The 24,094-nt window shown below is 40.0% G+C and overlaps 1 protein-coding gene across 1 annotated transcript in view; it reads right to left on the bottom strand.

Moving 5' to 3' along the window:
• The window catches only part of NRG3 (neuregulin 3), a gene marked incomplete at its 5' end in the record, with an annotated part of 1,035,788 nt that overhangs the window by 217,551 nt on the left and 794,143 nt on the right, over window positions 1–24,094 (bottom strand). Inside the window, one exon of the mRNA XM_034663597.1 lies at window positions 8,079–8,152. Coding sequence (XP_034519488.1) covers window positions 8,079–8,152 — 74 coding nt within the window. The remainder of the gene's footprint in view (window positions 1–8,078; window positions 8,153–24,094) is intronic.

Here is a 24,094-nt window from a genome sequence, read left to right as displayed (position 1 = left end):
TGCTGTGGGGAAAAGGTCATAATATATTAAGTGAACAAAAAAAGCAGATTACAATATATGTACAGAATGATCCCAACTTTGTAAGGAAAATTAGTATATTATGTAACAAGATGTTAGAATTTAATTCTTCCTACCTCAGATTTGATTATAGAGTGTCAATATAATGGATAATAGATAATGAAGTGTGAGACTAATCACAAAGTGCAGAATGTATAAAGGAAATAATCAAATAATCCAGAGCCATTCCAGAACACTTGATCTCCCTCACTGACTCTGAAAATATAAAAGGGGTGGGAGAAAGATTAGTAAGAAAGCCATCTTGGTCCTGATTGTCTGATGACAGAGGCATATGAATGGCTTGCTCTTCCGAGCATGTTGGGATGACAGATGTGCTGGCAGGTCCTGGAGACTAGCTGTGGACCACACACAAGAAAGATAGGATGCCAGCTGTCTGAAGATCAGCCTGAGAGGCTCCTGAGCAGGCCTAAGGCCAGTCCACCATTGTCCCAGGTGCAGTAGACCCTCAGAAAGCCCGGGCTAAAGTAGGGAAAGCAGCAGTGTGCAAGCTGGGAAGACTGAGCAGAGAAGCTAAGGGAGGCAAGGACAGCTGTCCTTCCCTCTGGCCCAAGATACCCTGCCTTCAATGTATTGGTTGATTATGCAGTATTTCCACAGAGAAATAAAATAGTTGGAGGTGTTATGCACTAAAGTGATTATTAGTGATCATCTCTGAATGATGCGATGTTGGGAATTTTTTCTTTTTTATCAGTATATTTATCTTCCTAGTGTTCTAGAAACGGTGCGCATTTGCATGCTTAATTGGTAAACTACGTATTTTGTACAAATTAAAAGAGTATGTTTGAAGATAATAGCAACTGAATGAAGAAGCCATAGATCTGACAGGACTGATAGACTTTATGAAATTCACACAGGTATGGTCAAAATCTGACAATGCTGTTACTTCTTCTCTTTCAAGGCCAGAAAATGGTACTAAGACTTATAGATTTTATATGGATCCATTCTGCTAACATATTTTTATGGCTACTGGAGAGCAAAGTAATGTAGGGGACATGAGTGTTCCGAGCAGATTCCAGTCTGGAAGACACCCTCTCTCATCAGTATCGATTAATGGACCAGGGTTAAGTGGTGATAGTTGATGCTTTGTGCCCTCAAGAAACTTTTTCTTCTCCAACTAATTTATTAATGGAAATTTCCTTCCCAGGTCCACACTGTACAACTTCCTCAAGTCCTTCCCATTCTAGTGTGAATGATCCTTATAAAGTTGGACAGTGTGTAGCCTGTGTACGAAGCCACAGCACCCCATGTGAAAAGCTCATTATAATACTCCCTCCTAGATAAGCCTTTCATGAGCAACCCAAATCTCTCCCCTTCACTTTATGTGAACTTTTATTGCCCACCTATTTTTATGATATTTCCTTAAGCTGTCTTGTCTTTTTTTTTTTTAAGATTTTATTTATTTATTTGACAGAGACAGCCAGCGAGAGGGGGAACAGGGCAGGGGAGTGGGAGAGGAAGAAGCAGGCTCCCAGCGGAGGAGCCCGATCTGGGACTCGATCCCGGAACACCGGGATTACGCCCTGAGCCGAAGGCAGACGCTTAACAACTGCGCTACCCAGGCGCCCCTGTCTTGTCTTGTGTGTGTGTGTGTGTGTGTGTGTGTGTGTGTGTGTGTGTGTTTGTACTTGTTTATATATTTTGTTCTTGCCTCTATGCAATTGAAAATATTGGAGGTCAGGTAATATGCCTCATGTTTTTTAATCCCTGGCAGTACCTGTCTCAGTGCCTTATACACTGTGTAGTTATAAAGGCAATAATATTAGTTAAAATACAATCATAATGATAAAAATAGATAACATTTATTGAGCTCTCTTTATGTGCCAAGCACAAAGTTCTCTGAATGAATTATTTTATTTCATTCTAACAATAACTGTATGTGTTAGAGACTATTTATATCTTATTGTATAAAGAAGAAAACCGGAACCCTATCAAGGTTAGGCAACTTATCCCATCTCAAACTGTTAGTAAGATATTGAATGAGTGAAAAATCATTTCTCTCTCTTGTGAACATGACGTCCTTTGCAGCCTACAATTCAATTTAAATAAATGCAGTTTACGAGACTATGACTTACTGATAGTAGGATCCTTAATTATTATTGTTTGAATCCATAGCATGGTGCACTTCGATGTGCCTAATTATTTGGGGAATAAATAAGTGAACAAACAAAAGGATGTATGATATCAGCCATGCACCTGACTTCTGAGCGGCTTGCAGGGACAGCCTGCTCTGTACTGAGGGTCATTTTCTTCTTTTGACCAGGATCCTTCTACCAGTAAAGAAACTGAGACTCAATTACACTATGATTTTCCCAAGGCCACACTGTTAAGAGCGTGTGGCCACGGGATTAGAACCAAGACCCTTTAATTCCTAATCCAGAGCCCCTTCCGTTACACTCCTCCATCTAACTGCTGACATCCAGAAAGCTTTTTTCTATGTTACGTGAGATGGAGAAAGGCAAGAATGCAGAGCATGAGTCTCTTTGGGAAAGTCTCAACTGATACTCTTCAAGGAAACCTCTTGCGTCTGCTTTGCCAACACCTGCCTGGGCTCCCGGGCGCCCCACTGGTAATTGGAGGAAGCTCTCAAGTTTCCTTCTTCCTCACTGTGTCCTCCACAGCAAAGGAGCATCACTCTGCCCTGAGCTGAATGGTTTGAGCATGGGTGAGTGATGACCCAATGGGCTTCCTGGTACACAGGGGAGTACTGTTTCCAGCCTGATGAATTCATTGTCCCTACAAACCATTATGAATTGGGCTGTGTGGACTGGCTCACTGCCAGCACTTCCGCTAAGGCCAGAACCACATGCTATTGCAAATTTATTTTTTGGGTTCCCGAAGTGATTATTCCTGGGAAGTTGGAGGTCACATAAACCCAGTCTGGTGGGATGGGAAGTCTAAACCCACACCAGTTTTGCTGCTAGCCTTCCTCTGAACCATGGCCAGACCAGGCTCCTGGCATCTCAGAGGGCACTCTAAGAGCAGAGCCTGGTTTCTAAGACCTGAAGAAACGAAAGTGTGAATGTAAATCACTACCGTAATAACTAGATTAGGCCTAAACGGAATTGCTTATGCTAAGCCCCACAACAGCAAATCAAAACTGAACCGTTTCTATGCTGTGCTCTCCCAGAAAAGGAAGACCAAGGTCAACCAATCCACGCTTACTTGCTCAGCACAAGTTACCTGACCTGGCTCCAAGATTTCTCTTTGCTGCGTATAAAGAAAGTAACCTGCTTTAACCAATCAGCAAACTCCCAGTGTAACTTCCTTATTTCTTTGGTCTATAAAAATCACTCATATCAGATCTTTTTCGCCTGCTAGATTGGATGCTGCCCCATTCAAGAACTGCTGAATTTTTATTAGATCTGTAAATCATGGAAATTCTTCTTTGAACAGTTCATATGGACTGGATCCAAAACTGCTCTTCTATCCTCCCTTGGTGGAGACTAGATGACTTTGCACACTTGTCACCTGCAGGCAGCCATGGGGACCCTGGGTGTTAGGCGATGATGAAGAGAGGAGTCGCAGCTACGTTTGGGAACGGCTACCTTCAGCCCCAGGAGGAGCCTCGCTGTGGATGGGCATCTTCTCCACACACTTCAGTCTTTGATTCCGTTCTGGATCCATTCTCTGGAGAAGCTCGCAGGCTTCCACTGGCCAGCGATGACATGAGGATCTTGGTGATAACGCAGGTTGGCATACGCTCTTCAGAGAGGAGACCCAGAGAAGTGTCCGCCTGAATCCTTGACCAGCTTATGATTCTTCAGTTCCTTCTGGCTCTGCTTCAAGGCTGAAGATGGCACCCGACTGGGTGGGTGCAGGAGGTTAGGAAGAGAAAACCGGACAGGAGCGTATAGGTGGATCCTGTTTGTGGGAAAGTGGACTGGTTCCGAAGCAATTAAATTAGAAATTGTCTAGAAGATGGTGGGGCTTCCCGGAAGTTGCCTGCTGCTATCCATGGGCAGGGCTGGCTGGCAGCAGCGGGAGGCGGGTCCTCCACAGTCAGTCATGCCTCTGGATCCTGACCAAAGTCTGATCCTCTTCCCACCTTCCTTCTGAACCCATGCTTACTATTCATCCTTGCGATCGGAATGTCGCTTCTGTGCACTGCATCCGTACGAAGGTTCGATTCACCTGACAGTTACATGCAGAAGGTTTTTTTTTCAAAACTTGACGTCAAGACACTCTATAAGTCTGATCCATGTATGTATACAGGTCTTCCTGAGTGGGGTTAACCACAGGTTCTTTGCAGGTAAAAAATGAGTTTTTGGAATATCATGTCTAAGGACCTTCCCTGGGGCCATGTTGTAGACTCTGGTCATAGCAGCCATTGAGCCCTCTCATAGTGACATGCTGGCATTATTTCCCCAAATGCACGTAATATGAGGTTTTATTTATTTATTTATTTTAATTAACTGTAGAGAGACACATTTCCAATCAACTCTGCCTTGCCTGGGGAGAAGAGACCGGCAGAGGCTTCTAACCCGCTGTTAATTGGGATTTCACTAAAATAGAGCAGGGATTCGGCAAATGGAGAGAGAGGGAAGAAGGAAGAAGGGAGAGAAGAAAGGGGAGAGAGGAGGAAAAAGACGGCGGTTGTCGGAGGGAAGCTTATTTCCTGAGCATAGAGTCATTCAAGGATATAATGTGCAGCAAATTAAACGATCCTTCAGCAAGAATTTTGACAAGAAAATTTCATTAGGGATTTAAATCTCTATGGAAGCTCAAGTTGCTGCATTAAGATATGAAAATTGTGCAAATATTGTTCCTTAGAATAATGTTTGCTGCAGGTCATTGAGTTTCAGTCAATGAAATTGAGAGTGATAAATGTCATAGTGGAAATAATGGGAGGAAGGAGGGGTGGGGGGTGGGAGGGAAGAGCCCAGCTGTCGAAGGCTCAGGCCCTGGAGTCATTTGGATCAGAAGTTAGACTCCAGCATTAACTAGCTGCATGACCTTGAGCGAGTTTATTTAACATCTCTAAGGCCTAATTTCCTCATCTACAAAACGTGAGCAGTTGCCAAGAACTCTGCTGGACTGTGACTGTGAGGCTGTTATGAGATAATCTAGGTAAGGCCCCTTGGCATGGGGCCGGGCACACGTGGGCTCTAAACACGTCTTAGTGTGATTATACTGATGAGTCACGGCAGTGGGCTAATATTCGTCCGGCACTGACCTCTCGTCGGTCTGGATGACAGGTGCCTCTAACAATCACTGGTGCCATTCTCTGGGTGAAAAGCCTGAGGCTCAGGGGCCAAGTGAATCTGCCGAGGTCACAGAGGTGGGGAGTGCTTCCATCAGAATCATGCCCATGCTTATGTGCCAATGTGTTTTCTCCCTCACTAGACGGCGGGGCCCTCAGAGCCTAACCTCTGTGTGTCCCTTTGTACTAACAGAATCTGACCAGTTAGATGGTCCTTGGTGGATCCTCAGAAAATACCGTGTGGTGAATTCAGGACTGCATAAATAAATGGACGCACACGTGCACAAATGGTGCTATTATGTTTTTCCCATGTATTATATTTTGTTATTTTTTTGAAGATTTTATTTATTTATTTGACAGAAAGAAAGAGAACACAAGCAGGGGGAGCAGCGGAGGGAGAGGGAGAAGCAGACTCCCTGCTGAGCAGGAATGAGGGGCTCCATTCCAGGACCCTGGGATGGTGACCTGAGCTGAAGACAGAAGCTTCAACTAAGCCACCCAGGCACCCCTGCTTTTCCCATTTAAACTCTGTCTCGGGGACTCAGCCATTGGGTTTCTCAATGCTTTATTTTTTAGTTTTTATTTCAAGGATTTCTGGAGCTCTGACTCTCATGATCTTATGCCATTTTATAGGAAACAGGAGAAAAAAGGGGGGGGGATCCATATACTTCCACAACCCAAATACTAAAAGTTCCCTTTCAGCATTTCAGGATAGGTTTTATTTATTTATTTTTCTACCATTAGACCAAGGGATGTTCCTACTGCAATTTTATATGAAAATAATTTTCTATGTTGCTGTTTCACCTAGTAGGAATATTTCTTACAAGTATCATTTTAATGGTAATTTAATAGAACATTATAGATATACCATATGATGTTTTACTTAAGCATAGTTTTGCTGTTGGTTTTCAGCATGTGTCCATTTTTTCACCATTAGAAATACTGCTGAACTAAATATTTTTATGCATATAAGACCTAGGTTTTCAGGATAATGACTGTGATTATGAGATTAGCTTTCTTTGAGGAGCACAGTCCTAATGGTGGGCCTCATCCTCAGTTTTGCAGAGATGGACTATGATATCTAAGTGGATGGCAAGGGCTTGATTAGATTGTCTAAAGAGAGATTATTTCATCTATTTCATACCATATGCAAGCCTTGCCCCCATGCCTTGCCCTCTGTCCTATTGATAGATATCCCATGGCTATATATAACAAGTAAAAGGAAGGAGCGAAAGAAGGAAGAAAGGAAGGGGGGGAGGGAAGGAAGAAGCCTAAAGGGGAGAAATAGTGAAAAACTAGAAGAAAGAAAGAGGAGAGCAGAAGGGAAGTAAAGAGAAGAGGAAGAAAGAAGAGGGGAAATCAGAGAGAAACTAGGTACATCAGCCAAAATTTAAAAAAAGAAGAAACAAGAAGAAACAAATTAGCAAACCCATTCTTCCACGGACTTCGTAATATTCCAAACCCATGTCTCCAACACAACCATACGTTTGAGACATCTGCTTAGCGAGTGGCAAAATCTCAAGATGAAACGAATATAACACACTCTAGTAACTGTCCCCCATCAGGGTAATTCCTAGACACTAGTGTCTCGCAATTCAGAGAAAGAGATAATTCATGATTAGCTTGCTTGCTAAATTTTAGGAAACCTTCACTTTTCTCAAGGAGAGTAACATTTCAAGGAAATGGGTAGTTTAGATTGTATCGTAGCTCGTCTTGCCAAGATAAAACACAATTAAATGAAATTAAACAGAACTTTCCCTTTTTAAAAGATTTTGCACTTCCTAAGGAAATGTAGGTGGAAATTCGGCCTCCGTGTTGGGAGGAGGATGAGGGGGATGAAAATATGCATTTTGAGAAGATGTTGAAAGATGGTTAGACATGTTCGTTATACGGCGGTGTCCTCACTCACAGCAGGACAAGTTCTGTCGTCAACACACAATATTTTGTTGAAGTTTGTCTTATGCGTGTTTGGTATTCAGAAAACCATAACACTGTCTTGGTGATTTGGAAATGCCTGTCATGATCCTTACTGAACTAAACTGCTGGTTCCATAAAAATCTCTTTTCCATAGTGGTGATTCAATTGTAGCAGAAGATTATTTACAAATATGGCAAAAAAATTCACATTTGAATAGAATTGGTCAGATCAGTATCAAATCTTACCTTTTACTTCATACAGAAACAAAAAACTAAGGACTAGCAATATTTCTTAGTGGCAAATTGTCTTCTTTCATGAATGAAAAAAGGAATTTGCCAACAGTCCAAGAATAAGTGCTATGCAAATAGTGTGGCTAAAAATGGGGTTTTTACAGTTTGAAAACTTCTTATGTAATTTTATATGCCTATTTTCTTGCTTTAGCAAGTATGGTAAAGGTTAATAGGTTTAAAATTAACACAGTTCCAAGCAAAGGGTAAGAAACAATATGAAACTGTAGTTTCCATACATTCTGTTAGATCAATAATGAGCTGTGTTCTGTTTCTATTTCCTGGCTTTCGTAATCGTTGGCGGTGGGAGCCTGAAAGCTAAGGGAGCAGGGTTTGCTGGAGTTTCCAGTGTAGGTCAGCGGCGGAGCTGAATCTGGAGACCAGGTCCCACCTCGGGAGAAGAGCAGACCTAGACTTAGACCAAGTTAGTTCTGAGTGAGAGCTTTGAACGTTAACACCTGTCACCAGCCTCCGCCCTTGGCAGCATTCAGAGACAAACGACCAAAATACAGGCTTCAGCTGAGCTAGCAACCGTTGCTCAGAGTAAGCACTGCCTACATATTGCGTTAGAGAAAGAAGAAAAGTGCTTGACCTACTTGGATCCGATAAGATGGAATCAGTTTTCGGCAGAAATTGATCACAACGGACTCCTTGGTAGCCTTCTTTGCACCTGAGAAAAGGGGATAAATGACAAACATACGCATGTGGTTGTGAAAGATTTCAACAAGCAAAATAGCCATCAATTATGCAAATGTGAGAACAGTACATTCATGCTTTCGCTTTGTTTCAGTCTTCTAACACTGGCAGATGGATTTGAGTCTATTTATGTGCAGAAAACAAAGCACAGCTTTGCTTTTTTATAGTTTTAGATGGAATACCTAACAAGCAAATTGAATAGCATTTTAAGATGGGCCTCGTAGCAACGTGAGTAATAGTTATCTTCAGATTATATTTCTGTACGCAGGTATATGCAGGTCTTTTCTTGATGCAATGGACTGGTCTCTAAAAGGCTGCAAATGCCCTTTTGGAAGCATATTTTAAGGGTCATTTTGCTAATAAAAAATCATTTTCCGATGTAAGTGATCAAATTTTTTTAAAAGATTTTTTTTTAAAGATTTTATTTATTTATTTGACAGAGATAGAGACAGCCAGCGAGAGAGGGAACACAAGCAGGGGGAGTGGGAGAGGAAGAAGCAGGCTCATAGCGGAGGAGCCTGATGTGGGGCTCGATCCCATAATGCAGGGATCATGCCCTGAGCCAAGGCAGACGCTTAACCGCTGTGCCACCCAGGCGCCTCAAGTGATCAAATCTTAATCAGATTTTGGCTACTGTTTATCTTCTTCGCGTTTTATTAGTTTGTTCACTTGCTAATTTCTCTCTCTCTTTTTTTTTAACATAGCTATTCTTCAAGTCAGCATCGCTTAACTGGTTGGCCAGAAATAACAGCATTTATTTTAGATCTGCTAAGATCTGAAAGGCATCTATGTCTACATGCAAGGTCTCTGTGTGTTTCCTCTAAACTCGTATTTTTCCCTCCTCTTTTTCTCTTTTATAGTCATAAACATGTGCAAAGTGCCTGCTCTCTGGAAAGGCATCATACAAGGCACCTTTCCTGAGGCGGGTGCCGTTTGGAAGCCAGGAATGTGCCTGGAAGCACCCGCGATGAGGCATGCCACCTCAGCCCTGCCAGTCTCCTGTCGAGTCTTCACAGAGCTCGCTCAATCAGGGCTGCTTGGCCACCTCACACAGCATCAGCTCATCAGCTGGCAGGTCAAGGAACAAATGCGGCCGATGCCCCCACGCCTGCCTCTGTAAGCGGAGAGATGGCACTGACTGGTCTGCTGGAAGCTTAATCTGTCATGCTCGAGTTAAGCAGGGAAGCATCCATCGTCGCTTGTGGGATGAATCTGTCCTACTTACAGAGGAGGAAATTGTGCTGCCGGCATAAAAATCAGATTTTAAAAACAATCCTCTGGTTGTTAGAAATCTATGAAATTGACAAAAGAATTCAAAGGGACCGTTCTGCCAGAGACGAGAGCTGTGAATTCTGTCTTTAGAATATGCTTTGTTTTTTGGGTGTAATAAAGTATTAGATAAGGTCTATTGCAGTGGGAGCAGCAACTGAAGGGCAGAGAGGTAATTTTACTAGCTTTCATTGGGAGGGAAATTGGAAGTCAGGTAATCAGGCAAGCTCTCTTTTGCACCTTCTTAAGTCTGGCACTCTGGAGTCTATCTGGCAATTTTCCTCGTTGACTAAGAACAAAGACTCCTGACATATGGATGCCCCAGACACCCAACGGGCTATTGAAAGAGTTTGTTTGAACAGCCACATATTTTTATAACTTTATTTATTTATTTATTTATTTATCACACTTGAAATAAAGCAGGCATATCACTCAGCCTGTAATGGTAGAAAGTCAGAAAATACTTAGGACCAAAGCACATTTGTGATGAAAAAAAAATTCCTGCTCTCCAAAAGCTGCCCTACTGCCGTTGGTGTGCCTTTATTCAGAATTACCAGAACCACACTGCTTTAATCTTCATTTCCCCATAAACGATGAGTTATGGGCTGGGTGTGGGCTATGACGCATATTCACTTTTTTGGAGGTTTTATTTCCAACGTATGTGGGAGATCTGAAGCACACTTCACTCTTTTCCTCTTTGCATCTTCATTTAATATGAAAATGGTATCCTAGGGAGATGCCTGCTTTTAAGGGAAAGTGCTTTTTTGTTTTGTTTTGTTTTGCTTTTTAAGGGGTTCTTCATTACTTACAATGCATTATTCCATTTGTGTGTGGAAGGGAAACTATGGAAAGATGTTTGACATTTTTCTAGCCTTAAACTGATTTTCTGTGGGTGTGAGCCCACTCTGAAGTGCTCGGGCCTCATGGGGTATCTGGAAGACAGCCCCGCAAGGGCCTTCAATGCTGCCTTCATCCCTGCATGCTGCAGATAGGCAATGATGCTGCTGCTGGAGCAGCCCAAGCCAGGCTAGGAAACCCACCAGAGGCTGTGTGACTGGCTACATAGCCAGTCTTGCTCCTTTGTTAAGGAGGCAGTGTCTCTGTTAATTGGTTGCTGGGTTTTAAGAATGACACATTAAAATTTCCATTTAAAAATCACACATATGTCACCTTGATAAGTTCAGACCCATTCAAATGTGGAGACCGAATGGGCCAGCAGGTAATGCCAACGCAGTGGATTGAATTCATGACGATATTGAAGACATAAAGCAAAGCAAAAAAAAAAAAGTCAAGATGCACATCTATTGCATGGTTGGAGTTTGGCAGGATTTCTGACAGTGTAACAAAGCACTTCTTGGAGAAATATCATTGTATGTTTATTTTGGTTTTGGTTAGTCTTGGGAGGATTTTGAGACTGTTTCTGTTCATTTTTTAAGATGTTTGCTTTTTGAAGGATACAGGTATAAGCAAAACAGAAATCCATATAATAAAAAGGTCTTTTTTCATCTAAGATAGCATGACAGAATTTAAAAATTTTGAAAATACGTGTATAATCTAATAAATTGTTTTTAAAAAGCACAAATCTTCTCTTCACTAGGTTAATATTCTATTCCTTTTCCTACTCTGCATTGCTTTCAAATTTCCATTCAATTCATCCAGTTCCTGTTCTATGAATTTCTTTATCCCTTAGAAACATCATATCACAGTGATCATATTAAAAATTCCAATATTCCCTGGTGTTTTTCCAGGTAAGTTTTGATTCTACAGCTGAACGGCGTAGGAGCAGGGAGCAGATTCACAACAGAAAATACAGCCAAGGTTGACAAATAGTTATGTAAAGAAAATGGGAGAATTATTATCAACAGTGAAACAACCATAGAACACACTCAGTCTGCAAGAGCTAAGACATTTTACCCTGAAAAAAAATTAGTCTTAAATTTTGTATTTATCTACTCTGTGGTGAAGGAGCTGTCACCTCTGAAACCAGTAAGTTCTTGATCATGATGTTTGCTTTGTTTATTTCCAAATTTAAAAGGCAATAGGGAAGGACACAGTTGAGGAGACAATGTCCAAAGCAAGGTAGGGCAGGTAAGAGGTTGAAGGGAGGCTGTGTTAGGGCAACCGTGGATAACAAAGCTCAGGCTGGCAATGAAGTAGGGGGAAGAGCTTGGAGACTGAGCCCAGTACCTCTCTGCTGGTGAGCCTCAGGGGGGAATCACAAACCAGGGCCCTGACCGTCTCCAGGGATAGGGCCCCTTGTGTAGTTTCAAATGCAAGCATCTCCTTTTCTACTTTTTATATTCTTCCAGCTTGGCCCTCGCCACCCCCACCACCCCCCCATCTCACTTGTTCAGCTCTATCTAAAATAACAAGATCTCCCTTCTATTCATCTTACCTCTTCTTTATTATCCCTGAGAAAAAGCCCAGTTTTAGTGAAAAGTTTTAAAAAGCAATTGTTGGGCGAAAGAGAAGAGAATACTGGCAAAGATGAGAAAATACCACATGTATGATTGTCAGCGGGATTTCAATACTTGCTTTGTCTGGTGTGGTAAAGAAGAAGTGGTCAACACATCACCCAGCCTGGATGTGAACGACCCAAAGGAAGAGACTTGTAAAATAGTCCATCACTTGCTGATGTTCCCACAGAAATCCCACTGCTAACTTCAGACCATTCCCATCTCCTCTCTTATAATACGCTATGCCAGTTGATTTCTTTGAACCCATTTCTTGAATAACAACTACACTAGTGCTAATCCTATTAGTGACTTTGAGTGAAAATTAAAGAACTCTCACTTGTGACCAACAGCCTCCCTACATTTCCAGATTATTCTTCCATCTCCCCTCTTCCTTTTGTTAGAAAAACAAAACAAAATAACACAAAAACAACCTGAAAACTCTTCCACAGAGGGGATTGTACTAGCCTTAGTCTTCATTGGTTGATTTCCTGGTCATTTACTCATTAATGGAAGGTGTCATCCTTGCTTCACTGCACTGTTCTCCATTCCTACTCTGTCTTCATTGTCAGGGTATTGATTGTGCACACAGATCACCCAGCCAATACATGGTCTCTAAGCACATGTCTTCCTCTTATTTATCATAATGACTCACAGTGTTGAGTTTCAAGTCTCACTTCTCTGCTTAGTATTTGCATAGATGCACTTTACGTAAATCATTTAACATTCCTGTTTCCCAGTCTCAACCCAAATAAAACGCGAGTGATACCAGGAAGGAGAAAAATGAACAAGCACACATAGTTGATATTCTACACGGGCATTTTGGCCATTTTTATGCCTACAGGCCTTATACCTGCCGTATCTGCAGAGATGCATTTGACATAATTTATAGAGAGAAATGCATGAAGGATAGAAACCTGTTCAAATGTTTGCTTCAATCCCTGGGTAGAACCTGGTCTCTGCATTCACTTTAGAGAAAGTATACATGCTTTCTTATTGGAAACTTGATTTTAGACATAAAATTTGAACTAGCAGAAATCAATTAACTTCACAAGAGAAAAGGCGGCAAACTGTGTGGGTTGTTTCCTGCCTGTATCAACTTATATTCATAAAAAAAAAAGACAATTACTCTTTGATGTTACAGGAAAGTAGATATTTTGTCAGTGATATACAAGTCTGCCAATTTTAAGGAGCCTATTAAACGCTGATTTGAGAAAAGAAGAACCCCTCCAGGTATTCTTCTCTATCTCCTGCCAATTCTCTTCAGCCTCAATATCAGACCTTGGTTGGGGAAAACAGAAAGATCATCAGGCATTTAAACTTTCCATTTTAGAGGCAGGCTGGTTTGGAACACTGCCTGGTTTTAAATCCAGGATCAGCCATTTGCTGGCTATTTAGGCTTTTGTGCTTCCTTTCCTTCACCTGTAAAATGGAGGTAAAAATAGTAGCTCTCACCTAGAATTATTATTAAGAATAAATTATATAATACTGGCAGTTCATGGCGAGCACTCAATAAATGTTAGGTTTTGTTTTTTTGTTTTTTTGTTTTTTTTTAATATTCTTTGGATTTGAAATCATCATCACAGCTTTTCAATGGGGAAACAGATTCCCAAGGTTAAGTATCTGATCCCCACATCTCACATCAATAAGTATTTGAACTAGAGGCAAACTCAACTGGGGATGACTTTAAAGTCCTCACGTGATCCTTGGTACTTGCTGACATTCTTCAAGGAAAATCAGAGGAATTTCCATTGTTCATAGAAAAACAATACATAAATCATTATATGCCCAGCTACTTTTCCCAAGATTAGTATTTGAATATATGGCCCAAATATCATGAACTGAAGCCATAATTAACAGTAAGAATTAAAGACCTAGGTTTGTAAGTTATTATTCAATCTCCAAACGCTCTAAAGCAAACCACGTCACAGAAACTAGTCACTGATTTAAAGGGAAACTTCCTGAGCTTCATGTTAATTTAAAAGGTAATCACTGGGGCGCCTGGCTGGCTCGGTCAGGTAAGCATACGACTCTTGATTTTGACTCAGGTCATAACCTCAGGATCGTGGGATCCAGCTCCACTGTCAGGCTTCCTGCTCAGCACAGAATCTGCTTGTCCCTCTCCTCTCCTCCTTGCACTCTCTTCTCACTCTCAAATAAATAAATAAAAATAAAGGTTTTTTAAAATGAATGAATGAATGAATGAATGAATGAATGGCAGGTAATCACCACCAATGGATGGGAAAACTCTTCAGGGGCACTACTATTAAAGATTGATAATGACATCTCTTGATTTCAGACTAATTCTTGATTTCAGTCCTCAGTTAAAAATCAAAACCAAAACCAATACAAACAAAAACACAGAGAATGGAGTTCAGCAGGGCAAGTGCATTGCCCAGCATTGAAGAGATGGGGAGTACAGGGGCCAGAATTCCCCAACGGGTCTCCATCTGAGAATGCAAATGGGTGTTGGATGGACCAGGAACCTTTCTAGCAAAGGGTCTGCAGCTTCAAGTTGTTAATGGCGTTAGAGCACATTGCCTTCCCTGCCACTCACTGCTGAAGCTGAGTTCTAGGTCTGGCTACGGAGAATATTGTGAAACTGATTAGTGTAAGCTTTTTTTAGCTGACTTTGAAACTTAATTAAGTACTCTTATTTAAAAGGAGCACTAATTAAGACAGCAAGATCTTTAAGTTAACCAATTGGAATTAAAATTACCTACAGATCAGCTGTAGGTACAGCCATTCCAAAATCATTTATTTCAACGATAACTGGAAGAATTTGAAATTGCATTATTTTAAACTGCAAACTGCCTTCAAACTTCATGAAAGTTCTCCAATGTGTTATCGATAGCTTTCAAAAATATCAGAAACTGCATGGCTGAGGCAACTGTGGCCTAAAATGTCATTCATCTTACAAGTATGGTGTTTCTTGCTAATGAAGTTGTATCTGCAATCTTAGGAAAGGATAGAGATTTATTTTTGAAAATTTCCCTTTAGCAAAGTTTGAATTCTAACGTAGATGGAGGCCAATTATTTCATCATCATAAGACTGCTATGATTTCAGAAGTGAATCTGAAAGCATCTGTTCAAAACCAGGAGGCTTGCTGCATTCTGTTAATATTTGGGCCCTAAAGACAGAAATGAAAAGAATGACAGCAAGTCTGAGAAGTTAAAAAAATATATATATAACAAATAGGTGCTCACTCAAATGCAAGCTTTTCTTGACCATATGTAGAGTATCAAGGACTTCTTTAAGCACACACTCCATTGGCCAAATCACTATCAGAGAGACAGCAACTCATTTACATCAAGTCATTCTACTCCCACATATGGCAATCCATTTTTTTAGATAATCGGTGGCTGAGAAGTTCATTCTAAATTAATACTTTGGCCCTTATAGAGATTTCTGCCCCTATCTGGTCAAGAGCTTCACTTCAGGCTTACTATGTCATCGACAAAATTAAAACACATAACAAAGCACAAGGGTGTTACATAGGTTAGGGTGTATAGCAGTATTACCCAAAGCACCTATGTGGGCTGAAAAAGTCATTCTATCTAGCTTAGCTTTGCTTTTACTGCATCTGAAATAAAACATAATCTCTTTTTAGGCTAAGAAGGTAAATAAAGGAGTAATATATTGGCATTCTTGCAGAAATACTTTTTATTTCACTATCATATTGGAGGTATTGAAATACTAATTGCCTTTCTCAAGAACGAAAGGATTAGGGGGTAATAAGGACAGGGGGAGGATAGATGGAGTTTTACTTCATCAATCCAAATTGACTGAGAAAATGCTACGTTACTAATTTCCTAGCACACACAAAATCTGTTTTGACAAATGTGAGATTCTATTTTTCAAGGGTGGTAGCCTATTATGGTGGAAGAGGCATGTCCTTTGGATGTACAATGACCCCCAAGTCTGCCACACAGAAGTGTGACAGAGGTCTGAGACTGACCTGTCTGAGGTCTCAGGTGTTCATCTCTGTCCTAATTTAGTGCATGCCCTGTGCCTGTGTGCACACACTCAGACATGCAGGCACAGACACATGTCATTCCTATTCCTTAAAAATATGTCTAATAATCAGAAATTTTAGGCAGACGATTTAGGTTCTAACATAAAAATCAGCAGAGAAGCAGACTCTCTTCCCCCACTTTCCTAGCTAATTGAAAATTCCCATTACTGCCTTTGATATTTTCTAGACAGGAGTGGACCAGGATTTATTGTCATGTTGGCTCCCTATGATTCCTCTTTATTATGTTCACTACAATGTTCTAAGATTGAGAAGTTAGCCAATCACAGACTTTCTCTGATGCTTAAGGTCCAACATCAGCAGATTCCTTCACTTGTCTCTACTTGCTTGGAATTAGAAGAACAATTGACTCACGTGTCCAGACTAGTCAACGGAAGAAAGGTAATGACCATCCTTGTCCTCTCACAATTCAGCAAGAAATATAAAACTCAGCCAGAATAAAACATTTTAATGTTGCTATCAGTCGACTTGGGCTGCCATAATAAAGTATCACAGACTGGGTGGCTCCAACAACAAAAAAATTACTCTCTCCCAGTCTGGAGTGCAGAATTGCAAGATCACGGTGCCAGCAAGGTTTGTGTCTGGTGAGGGCTCTCTCACTGGGTTGCAGATGGTCACCTTCTCACTGTGTCCTCACACAGTGGAGAGAAAGAGCTCAATGCCTCACTGTCTCTTCCTCTTCCTGAATTTTGATAAACAACAATGCTTTATCTAAGTGTGTCATATATGTATTATTTGGGATACACTCATAGTAAGAATGTATTCATTCTTTACTCAAACTTCAAATTTAACTGGGTGTCCTGTATTTTATTCTCTAGATCTGGCAATCGTAACTGTACGAGAGTAAAAGAATGTGAATAATAACAGAAGTAAGAACCATCAGTAAGAACACCTCGATGAAAGTTAATGTATAATAATTTTGGGATAACTATATCTTGTTGTGATAAATTTAGCAATCTCTTGTTTTAAGGATAAGGAGCCTGGGCACATTGTATTTACTTCTACCAACCATACAAGGGACATAATGAGCTCACAGGGTCTGAAGGGGAAAATAACGAATTTCAATAGCTAGCTCTTAGATTGCCAAAGTATTGAAAGGATATGTCAGGAATGTGATGAAGAGCAAATGAAGTAACTTTGTGTGTAAAGGTTAGGAGCAGATTTGTGACTTGATTGTGTGGATCACTAGCTACTACTTTGCATAAATTCTGAATAAACTGTAGGAGTTACGCTGGCCAGCAGCCCAAGTGAAACCAAAGGAAGAAAGAGGGTGTTCTCCAGCTTCACTCTGCATCTCACTTTACTCAGTATAAATTTAATACACATGCTATAGAATTGAAAAGCAGTGAACACAGATAAGTAACATAGAGCAGTGATAACCTAAAATTCCAAGATAAAACATAAGAAGACACTCTTCTGGAGGCCTGTGAGATCCTTTCTGGAATTCGCTGTTCTCCGAAGGAAACAATGAGAGGGTATGTTACCAACAAGAGATCAAAGAGGCAGCCTTGTTCCTTGCCTAGGTAGTGTGGGTGATTCCCTGCAGCAAAGCAGCACACAGTTTGATAAAGAAGAGTGAAAAGAAAATAAATCTGAGAGATAAATCTTATTTAAAAGGCATCTTTATGATTGGCATTATAAAGGAGAGACAGAGCTCATTAGCAAACGAACTGATAAAACCATTCACAGCGAGCTTCAAAAAGAAGTGGTAATAATTATTGTCTCTCTAAGAAAGGGGGCAAAATATCCACACAGTGTCATTCACAAATCCCTTTACAGACATCACAGAGCAAGCTGCAAAAAGTCCCACAGCTTTCTGATTTAATTAAGTGAAGAAAGCAAGGAAAGACTTTTACAGTTCACACGCCTGGATCATAGAAGGCTCTACATGAAACATGATTTTTTTAAAAGCCATTTTAGAGACTCCTAGAGTTTGCTGAACCCTCATTCAACAGCGTAATTTTCCCTGTTTCTCCCAGGATATTGTACAATCGACTAACAGGGTGCAGCATTTCTGCAGGCAAAAGGAAGTGGGCAGCTTTGATCAGAATTCACAATAATATATCTCCCTTGTGTGATAAATGATTTACTGCTGAGGATAAATGGATATAATCTTTCATTATGTATGACATTCATCAGCAACAAGGAAGCTTTGGACTGAATGGAAAGTGATTTCATATTAAAAGCCTCATGCAACTCAGACTGAGATGAAAGTGAGGTCTTGCCTTGGAAAAAACAGTGGCTCTGGCTTATAGGTTTAAATGGATGCTCAGTCAAATATAATCATTACTCTAAGTTTGAAAATCCGTTAGGAGGAAACCGGGGAATTATGTGACTAGGTCAACCTCAATTTTGTACAAAAAGCCCCATTTCTTAACCACACTATTCTATTTACTTAAATGTGTCATTAAGACCAACTTTGAGAACTGAGAATAGCCAGAGAACCAGGTAGGGAGGAGAGAGAGAAGGTGGGGTGGGGTGGAAATGACTGAAATTTCCATTATCATAGAGAGTCAATGCACCATTTCCAAAGTCGTTAAATCAAGAAAGAGAGACTTAGTATATAATTTAGAGATATGAAGTTAACAACTAGGAAAATGCCAAATGAAAAGGGCTTAATAAGTTCGCTTGTGTGTTTGGGGAAGGAGATGCAAGCTCAGGAGTGGGAGAGTTGGTACGGAGGGTTGAGACCAGGGCTAGTGGCTTTTCATTATAAGCACATTTGTATTATTTATTTTTTTAAAAAACACACACTTTGATGATGAAACAAATTAATGTAGCAAATCATTTCATTTTAAAAATGGTTCCAGTATTTTTTTAAGATTTATTTATGAGAGAGAGAGAGAGAGACTGGAGGAAGGAGCAGAGGGGGAGGGACAAGGAGACTCCAAGCTGAGCATGGAGCTCCATGCAGGGCTTGAGCTCAAGACCCTGAGATCGTGACCTCAGCCGAAACCAAGAGTTAGATGCTTAACTGACTGAGCCACTCGGGCACCCCAAAACGATTCCTGTTCTTGGTTTCACTGACTCTCTAGGACCCAGTTATAATATCACATCTTTATTTGATTTTTTTTTTTTTTTTTTTTTTTTTTTTTTTTTTTTTTTTAGTTTTTTTTAAGAGAGAGAGAAGAGAACTCAAGCCGTGGGGAGAGGGGCAGAGGGAGAGAGAGAGAATCTCAAACAGGTCCACACTTAGTGCTGAGCTCAATGCAGGGCTGGATGTCACAACTGAGACCTGACCTGAGCTGAAATCAAGAGTCAGACACTTAACCAACTGCGCCACCCAGGAGCCCATTTGATGTTCAATAACAAGAATTTCCCAATACTATAGTATAGTTTAGAAGCAAAAAGATGTAACATGAATGACAATGGGAAGAGATGAGAAGACAAGCCACAGACTGGGAGAAAATATTTGTAAAAGACACATCTGATAAAGTACTGTAATCCAAGATATTAGAGAGAACTCTTAATATCCAATGATAAGAAAACAAACAACCCAATTAAGAAATGAGCCAAAGACCTTAACAGATACCTCACCAAAAAAGATATACCCATGGCAAATAAGCATATGAAAAGATGCTCCACACTGTAAGTCATCAGGAAATGCAAATTAAAACAATGAGATACCACTACATACTTACTAGAATGGCCATATCTAGAACACTAACAACATCAAATGCTGGCAAACTGGTGGAGCAACAGGAACTCCCTTGCATTGCTATGGAGAATGCAAAGTGGTACCGCTACTTCTGAAGACAGGTAAGCAGTGTCTTACAAAACTGAATGTATTCTTAGCATATGACCCAGCAATCATGCTTCCTGGTATTTACCAAAAGGTGTTGAAAACTCACGTCCATACAACAACCTGCACACAGATGTTTATAGTGGCTTTATTAATAATTGACACAACTTGGAAGTAATGAAGATGTTCTTCAGTAGGTAAGCGGGTGAATAAACCGTGGTACCTCCACACAATGGACTAATATTTAGGGCTAAAAAGAAATGAGCTATCAAGCCATGAAAAGGCAAAGAGGAAACTTAAATGCATATTACTAAGAGAAAGACCTCAATCTGAAAAGGCTACATACTATATGATTCTAACTACATGTCATAATGAAAAAGGCAAAAGCTATGGACATGAAAATATCAGTGGTTGTCCAGGGTTTGTGGGGTGAGAGATGAATAGGCAGAGCACAGAGGAATTTTAGGGCAGTGAAGATACTCTGCATGATACCATAATGATGGGTGTATATCATTAGACATTTGTCCAAACCCATAGAACGTACACCAAGAGTGAACCCAATATAAACCATGTATTCTCTGTGATTATGATGTGTCATTGTAGGTTCATTAGTTGTAACAAATGTACCACTCTGGTGGGGGATGCTGTTAATGGGGTAGGCTATGCATGTGTAGGGAACTGTGCCTTCCCCTCAATGTTGCTATGAACCCAACAGTTGTCTTAAAAAGTAAAGTCTTAATAAATAAATATATATATGTTAAATATAAATTTAACAAATAAATTTATTTACTAAACAAATATCTAATAAAATTAAATATTAAATGAATTAATTCAATAAAAATTTAATTAAATTATTAAATAAATAAATATATCTCTTAAATATAGAAATATCCAAATTAAACTAGATGAAGAAGGATAGTTTTGACCCAAATCTAAATGTTTTCTGATACTATAGAATGGTGGAGTTAGAAGACATCATAAAGAGTCTGTTCTAACCACCTCACTTTCTGGAAGACAATATTATAAAACAAAGATGGGAACTTGCCTAAAACATCAAAGGCCATAAGGGGTGGAACAAGAATTAGAGCCCATGGGTTTTGTTTCTAAATCCAGTGTTCCTTCTTCTTTTTAAAATTTCCTTTTATAAAGCAAAGATATTCCTAAATCCTCATGCCATCCCTGATGCCAGACTCCTCAGAGTCTTCCCAGTGAAAGCATACGTTTTACTGAAGCTCAGTCAGCACAATTCAACTGGCTAGAGTTCTGGTAACCAAGCAAGGTCAAAAAGAGGTGGCAATATTGATGTCACTAGCTTGGACAAGAATGGATAGTAAAACATATTCTAACACTGAATGTCATATGGAAATCAGGAAAATCACACAAAACCGTGAGTAAACACAGGTAAGCTTAGAGAAGGCACAGAAGGGAATATTCTTTCTGACAGCGATATGGGTAAGATTCTTGACCTGTAATTCAAACAAAGCAAAATACAACCTGGTACAAGTAAGTTTGCAAAAATTAAGTTGACATCCGTAGTTGATAAATTCAAAACAGAATTCAAAGGACTGTTGTTTAGCTGGAGTGTTTGGCAAGCTAAAATGGCAGCTCAGGTAAAGGAATGACTTGAAATGGATAAAACATGATGGTGATTTTTGAAAAGCAAAAATAATAATAATAAAAGCACAAGAAGATTCAGTTGATCAATTTATGGGTGACATATTCAATATTCCTATATGTGTTTTACGTAGGAATAAATCAACGAGAAAGTGCTATCACAAAGTTCTTTTACATCTTGTAGCATCACAGATGGAGTGAGATCTAACCTCCTCTACTCAAGTGCTGAGATCTTTACAAACGTTACACGAAGTAATCCTCATGAAGCTGATAAAAAGGAGATGTGGGTACTACTACTGTTTTACAAATAGAGATTGAAATTGAGAGAAATTAATTTCTGTGTCCCAGGGCAGATGGAAAGCATGTGTTAGAACTTGGATTTGACATCAGTGTAAACTGTCACTAGAGACTGTTTTTTTCTTTATCCCATGTAGTTCTTGACCATTCAGATAGTATTCTGCATATTTTTTAAGTGGTCCATTTTATTATTAACTATCTTCTGAGGAAGAGAGGGCCTATCACTGCATACTTATTATACAGATAGAGATAAAAATGAACCTAAGAATCGAATGATTTGCCCACAGTTATATAATGGCATAACTTAATTAATCTGAAAAAGCCTAAAAGAAAATACAATGATATTTAATATGACTTTAGACTGTATAGTATGCTATAGTATTTTAACTTCTTAATTCACATGCTCATTCAAAATTAAATATAACGAGAAAGAAAAAAGTGGTATATCTGGAAACAGAAATCTCTTTAAATATTCAAAATAAGGAAATTCAATAGAAAATTGATAGAGCAAGTGAAGAAAGCATGAGAAGCTAAACAGAGGACAAAAAGGTAACATGGGGATGGGCAACAGCATGAAATCACTCTCACCCACAGGCTGACAGGACAAAAGGAGAAGTCCAAGTCAAGGACACCAAGGTGAATCCATGGGGTCTATCAAACAGGAGCTAGAACCCTAAATGAACTGCTGCTGGAAATAGACCAAGAAACAGAAAATAAAAAGCAATGAGAGAAATCAGAAATAGAGGCCTGCCTTCAAAGTTAGTGCCTTCCATTGGCCACTCCCCTCAGAAGCCATCGGCCAAGAGATCCTGGGAAATGTAACTTTCTGAGATGGTGCACAGAACAGAAGGGCCAGGGTATGGATTTAGGACCAAACATGTGACTGATCAGCAGGGCTGGTTATATACGGTGTACACTCTATTTAGCACATAATAAGGTATTTATGTACGTACCTGTATCCACATAACATGAGCACCCATACACTTTATTATCACACCAGCAGCAGAAATCCCTTTCCCTAATCTTTCTAGAAAATAGACATCTCACTAAACTTGTAAAAGATATCATAGTAGGCTTTTGCATAGGTCCTCCTTAGGAATCTTCACTACTCCTTCTAACTGGCACCCACCTCCACGACACTCACACATGTGCAGGCGCCAGCACTCACATTCACACCCTGCTCACAGCTCCTTGGGGAAAGTGATTTATCCCTCTGGGCACTCATTTCCTCCTTTGCCAACAGGGCTAATCACCCTGGCCTGGTGCACAAAAGAGAGCTGTGCCTATTAATTACTTAAAGCTCATAAACTCTTTTGAAGATGAAAAGCTCTAGTTTTCTTATTCTGTTCCTTGGCTTCAAATAAAAAAGCTACATTATATAAAGGCTTCTGGGGGATTTATTACCAGACCTCTATCTGAAAAAAAGTCACACCACAATTGCAACTTTAATGACCTACTCTAAAACTTCCCAAGGCTACAACATAATTAGTCCATTTTATAATTAGTACTTAAAAAAAATCATTTGTCAGAAGTAAATAAGAAGTGATTGAGGCTCCTGGAAGTAATCTACATTATTTGATGTGGAAAAGGGAGGAGCTGCATTTATCAAGTGCCTACAATTTTCTAGATTCTGTGCTAGACACTTTATATAATTACTGCACCTATCTATTTCACCCAGTATGGTTAGGTCTGCATTATTTTATTTGTAGTTTTAAAGGTGAAAAGAAGAGTTTGGGAATGATTAAGTAATTTGACCAAGTTGCAAAGCTAGTAAGGTCTGAAGTTGTGATTTGTGTCCAGGACTTTTTGCCTATAACTCTTCTCACTGAATATTTGAAAGCTTTTGAATTACTTTTCCTTTGCCCACAGCTGTCAACTCATATATTAGAACCTTTAGTGTCAATAGTAACCTTTGCTATGAACAGGAGTTAGATATTGAACAGTGAAGTAGAAATAATCAGAACCAATAAGAGGATTGCCCTGTTCTTGGAATATAGAAACCATACCAAATAGAAGATTTACTTGTCACTCTTTAATAGGGACAATGAAAATGAGTATTTAGAGGAACATGTTGGTGAGCCATAGAACTGGAGATCGTCTCCTTTGAGGGAAAGGGAGTGTGGTAGTTGTCATCTCTAGATGACAGCTAGCTTGGGACCCTAGGTTTGGTCTTGTTCTGTGAGGCCCTGATGTAGAGACGGACCTACAAGTGAGTGGGAATGGAAAGGACTGAGACAGTGGTCAACATAAGGAAAGATCTGTTCACAGATCAGACAGAAATGGAATATTACTGCAGAGGCTTGAGAACCACTTGGTTGAAAAATTCAGTATTCCTGTTTTAGTCAAGATCCATTCTGTTTGAAGATTACATGAAAGTTCTCTCTCTCTCTCTAAGATTTTATTTATTTATTTAACAGAGAGAGAGAAAGCATGAGCGGGGGCGGGGGAGCAAGAGGAGAGGAAAAGTAGGCCCCACACTGAGCAGGGAGCCCGAGGCAGGACTCCAT

The sequence above is a fragment of the Ailuropoda melanoleuca genome, chromosome 6 (genome assembly GCF_002007445.2).
Source record: "Ailuropoda melanoleuca isolate Jingjing chromosome 6, ASM200744v2, whole genome shotgun sequence".
In the NCBI taxonomy this organism is placed as follows: Eukaryota; Metazoa; Chordata; class Mammalia; order Carnivora; family Ursidae; genus Ailuropoda; species Ailuropoda melanoleuca.
The sequence above is the reverse complement of the archived record's forward strand: the minus strand, read 5'-3'. Positions and strand labels throughout refer to the sequence as shown.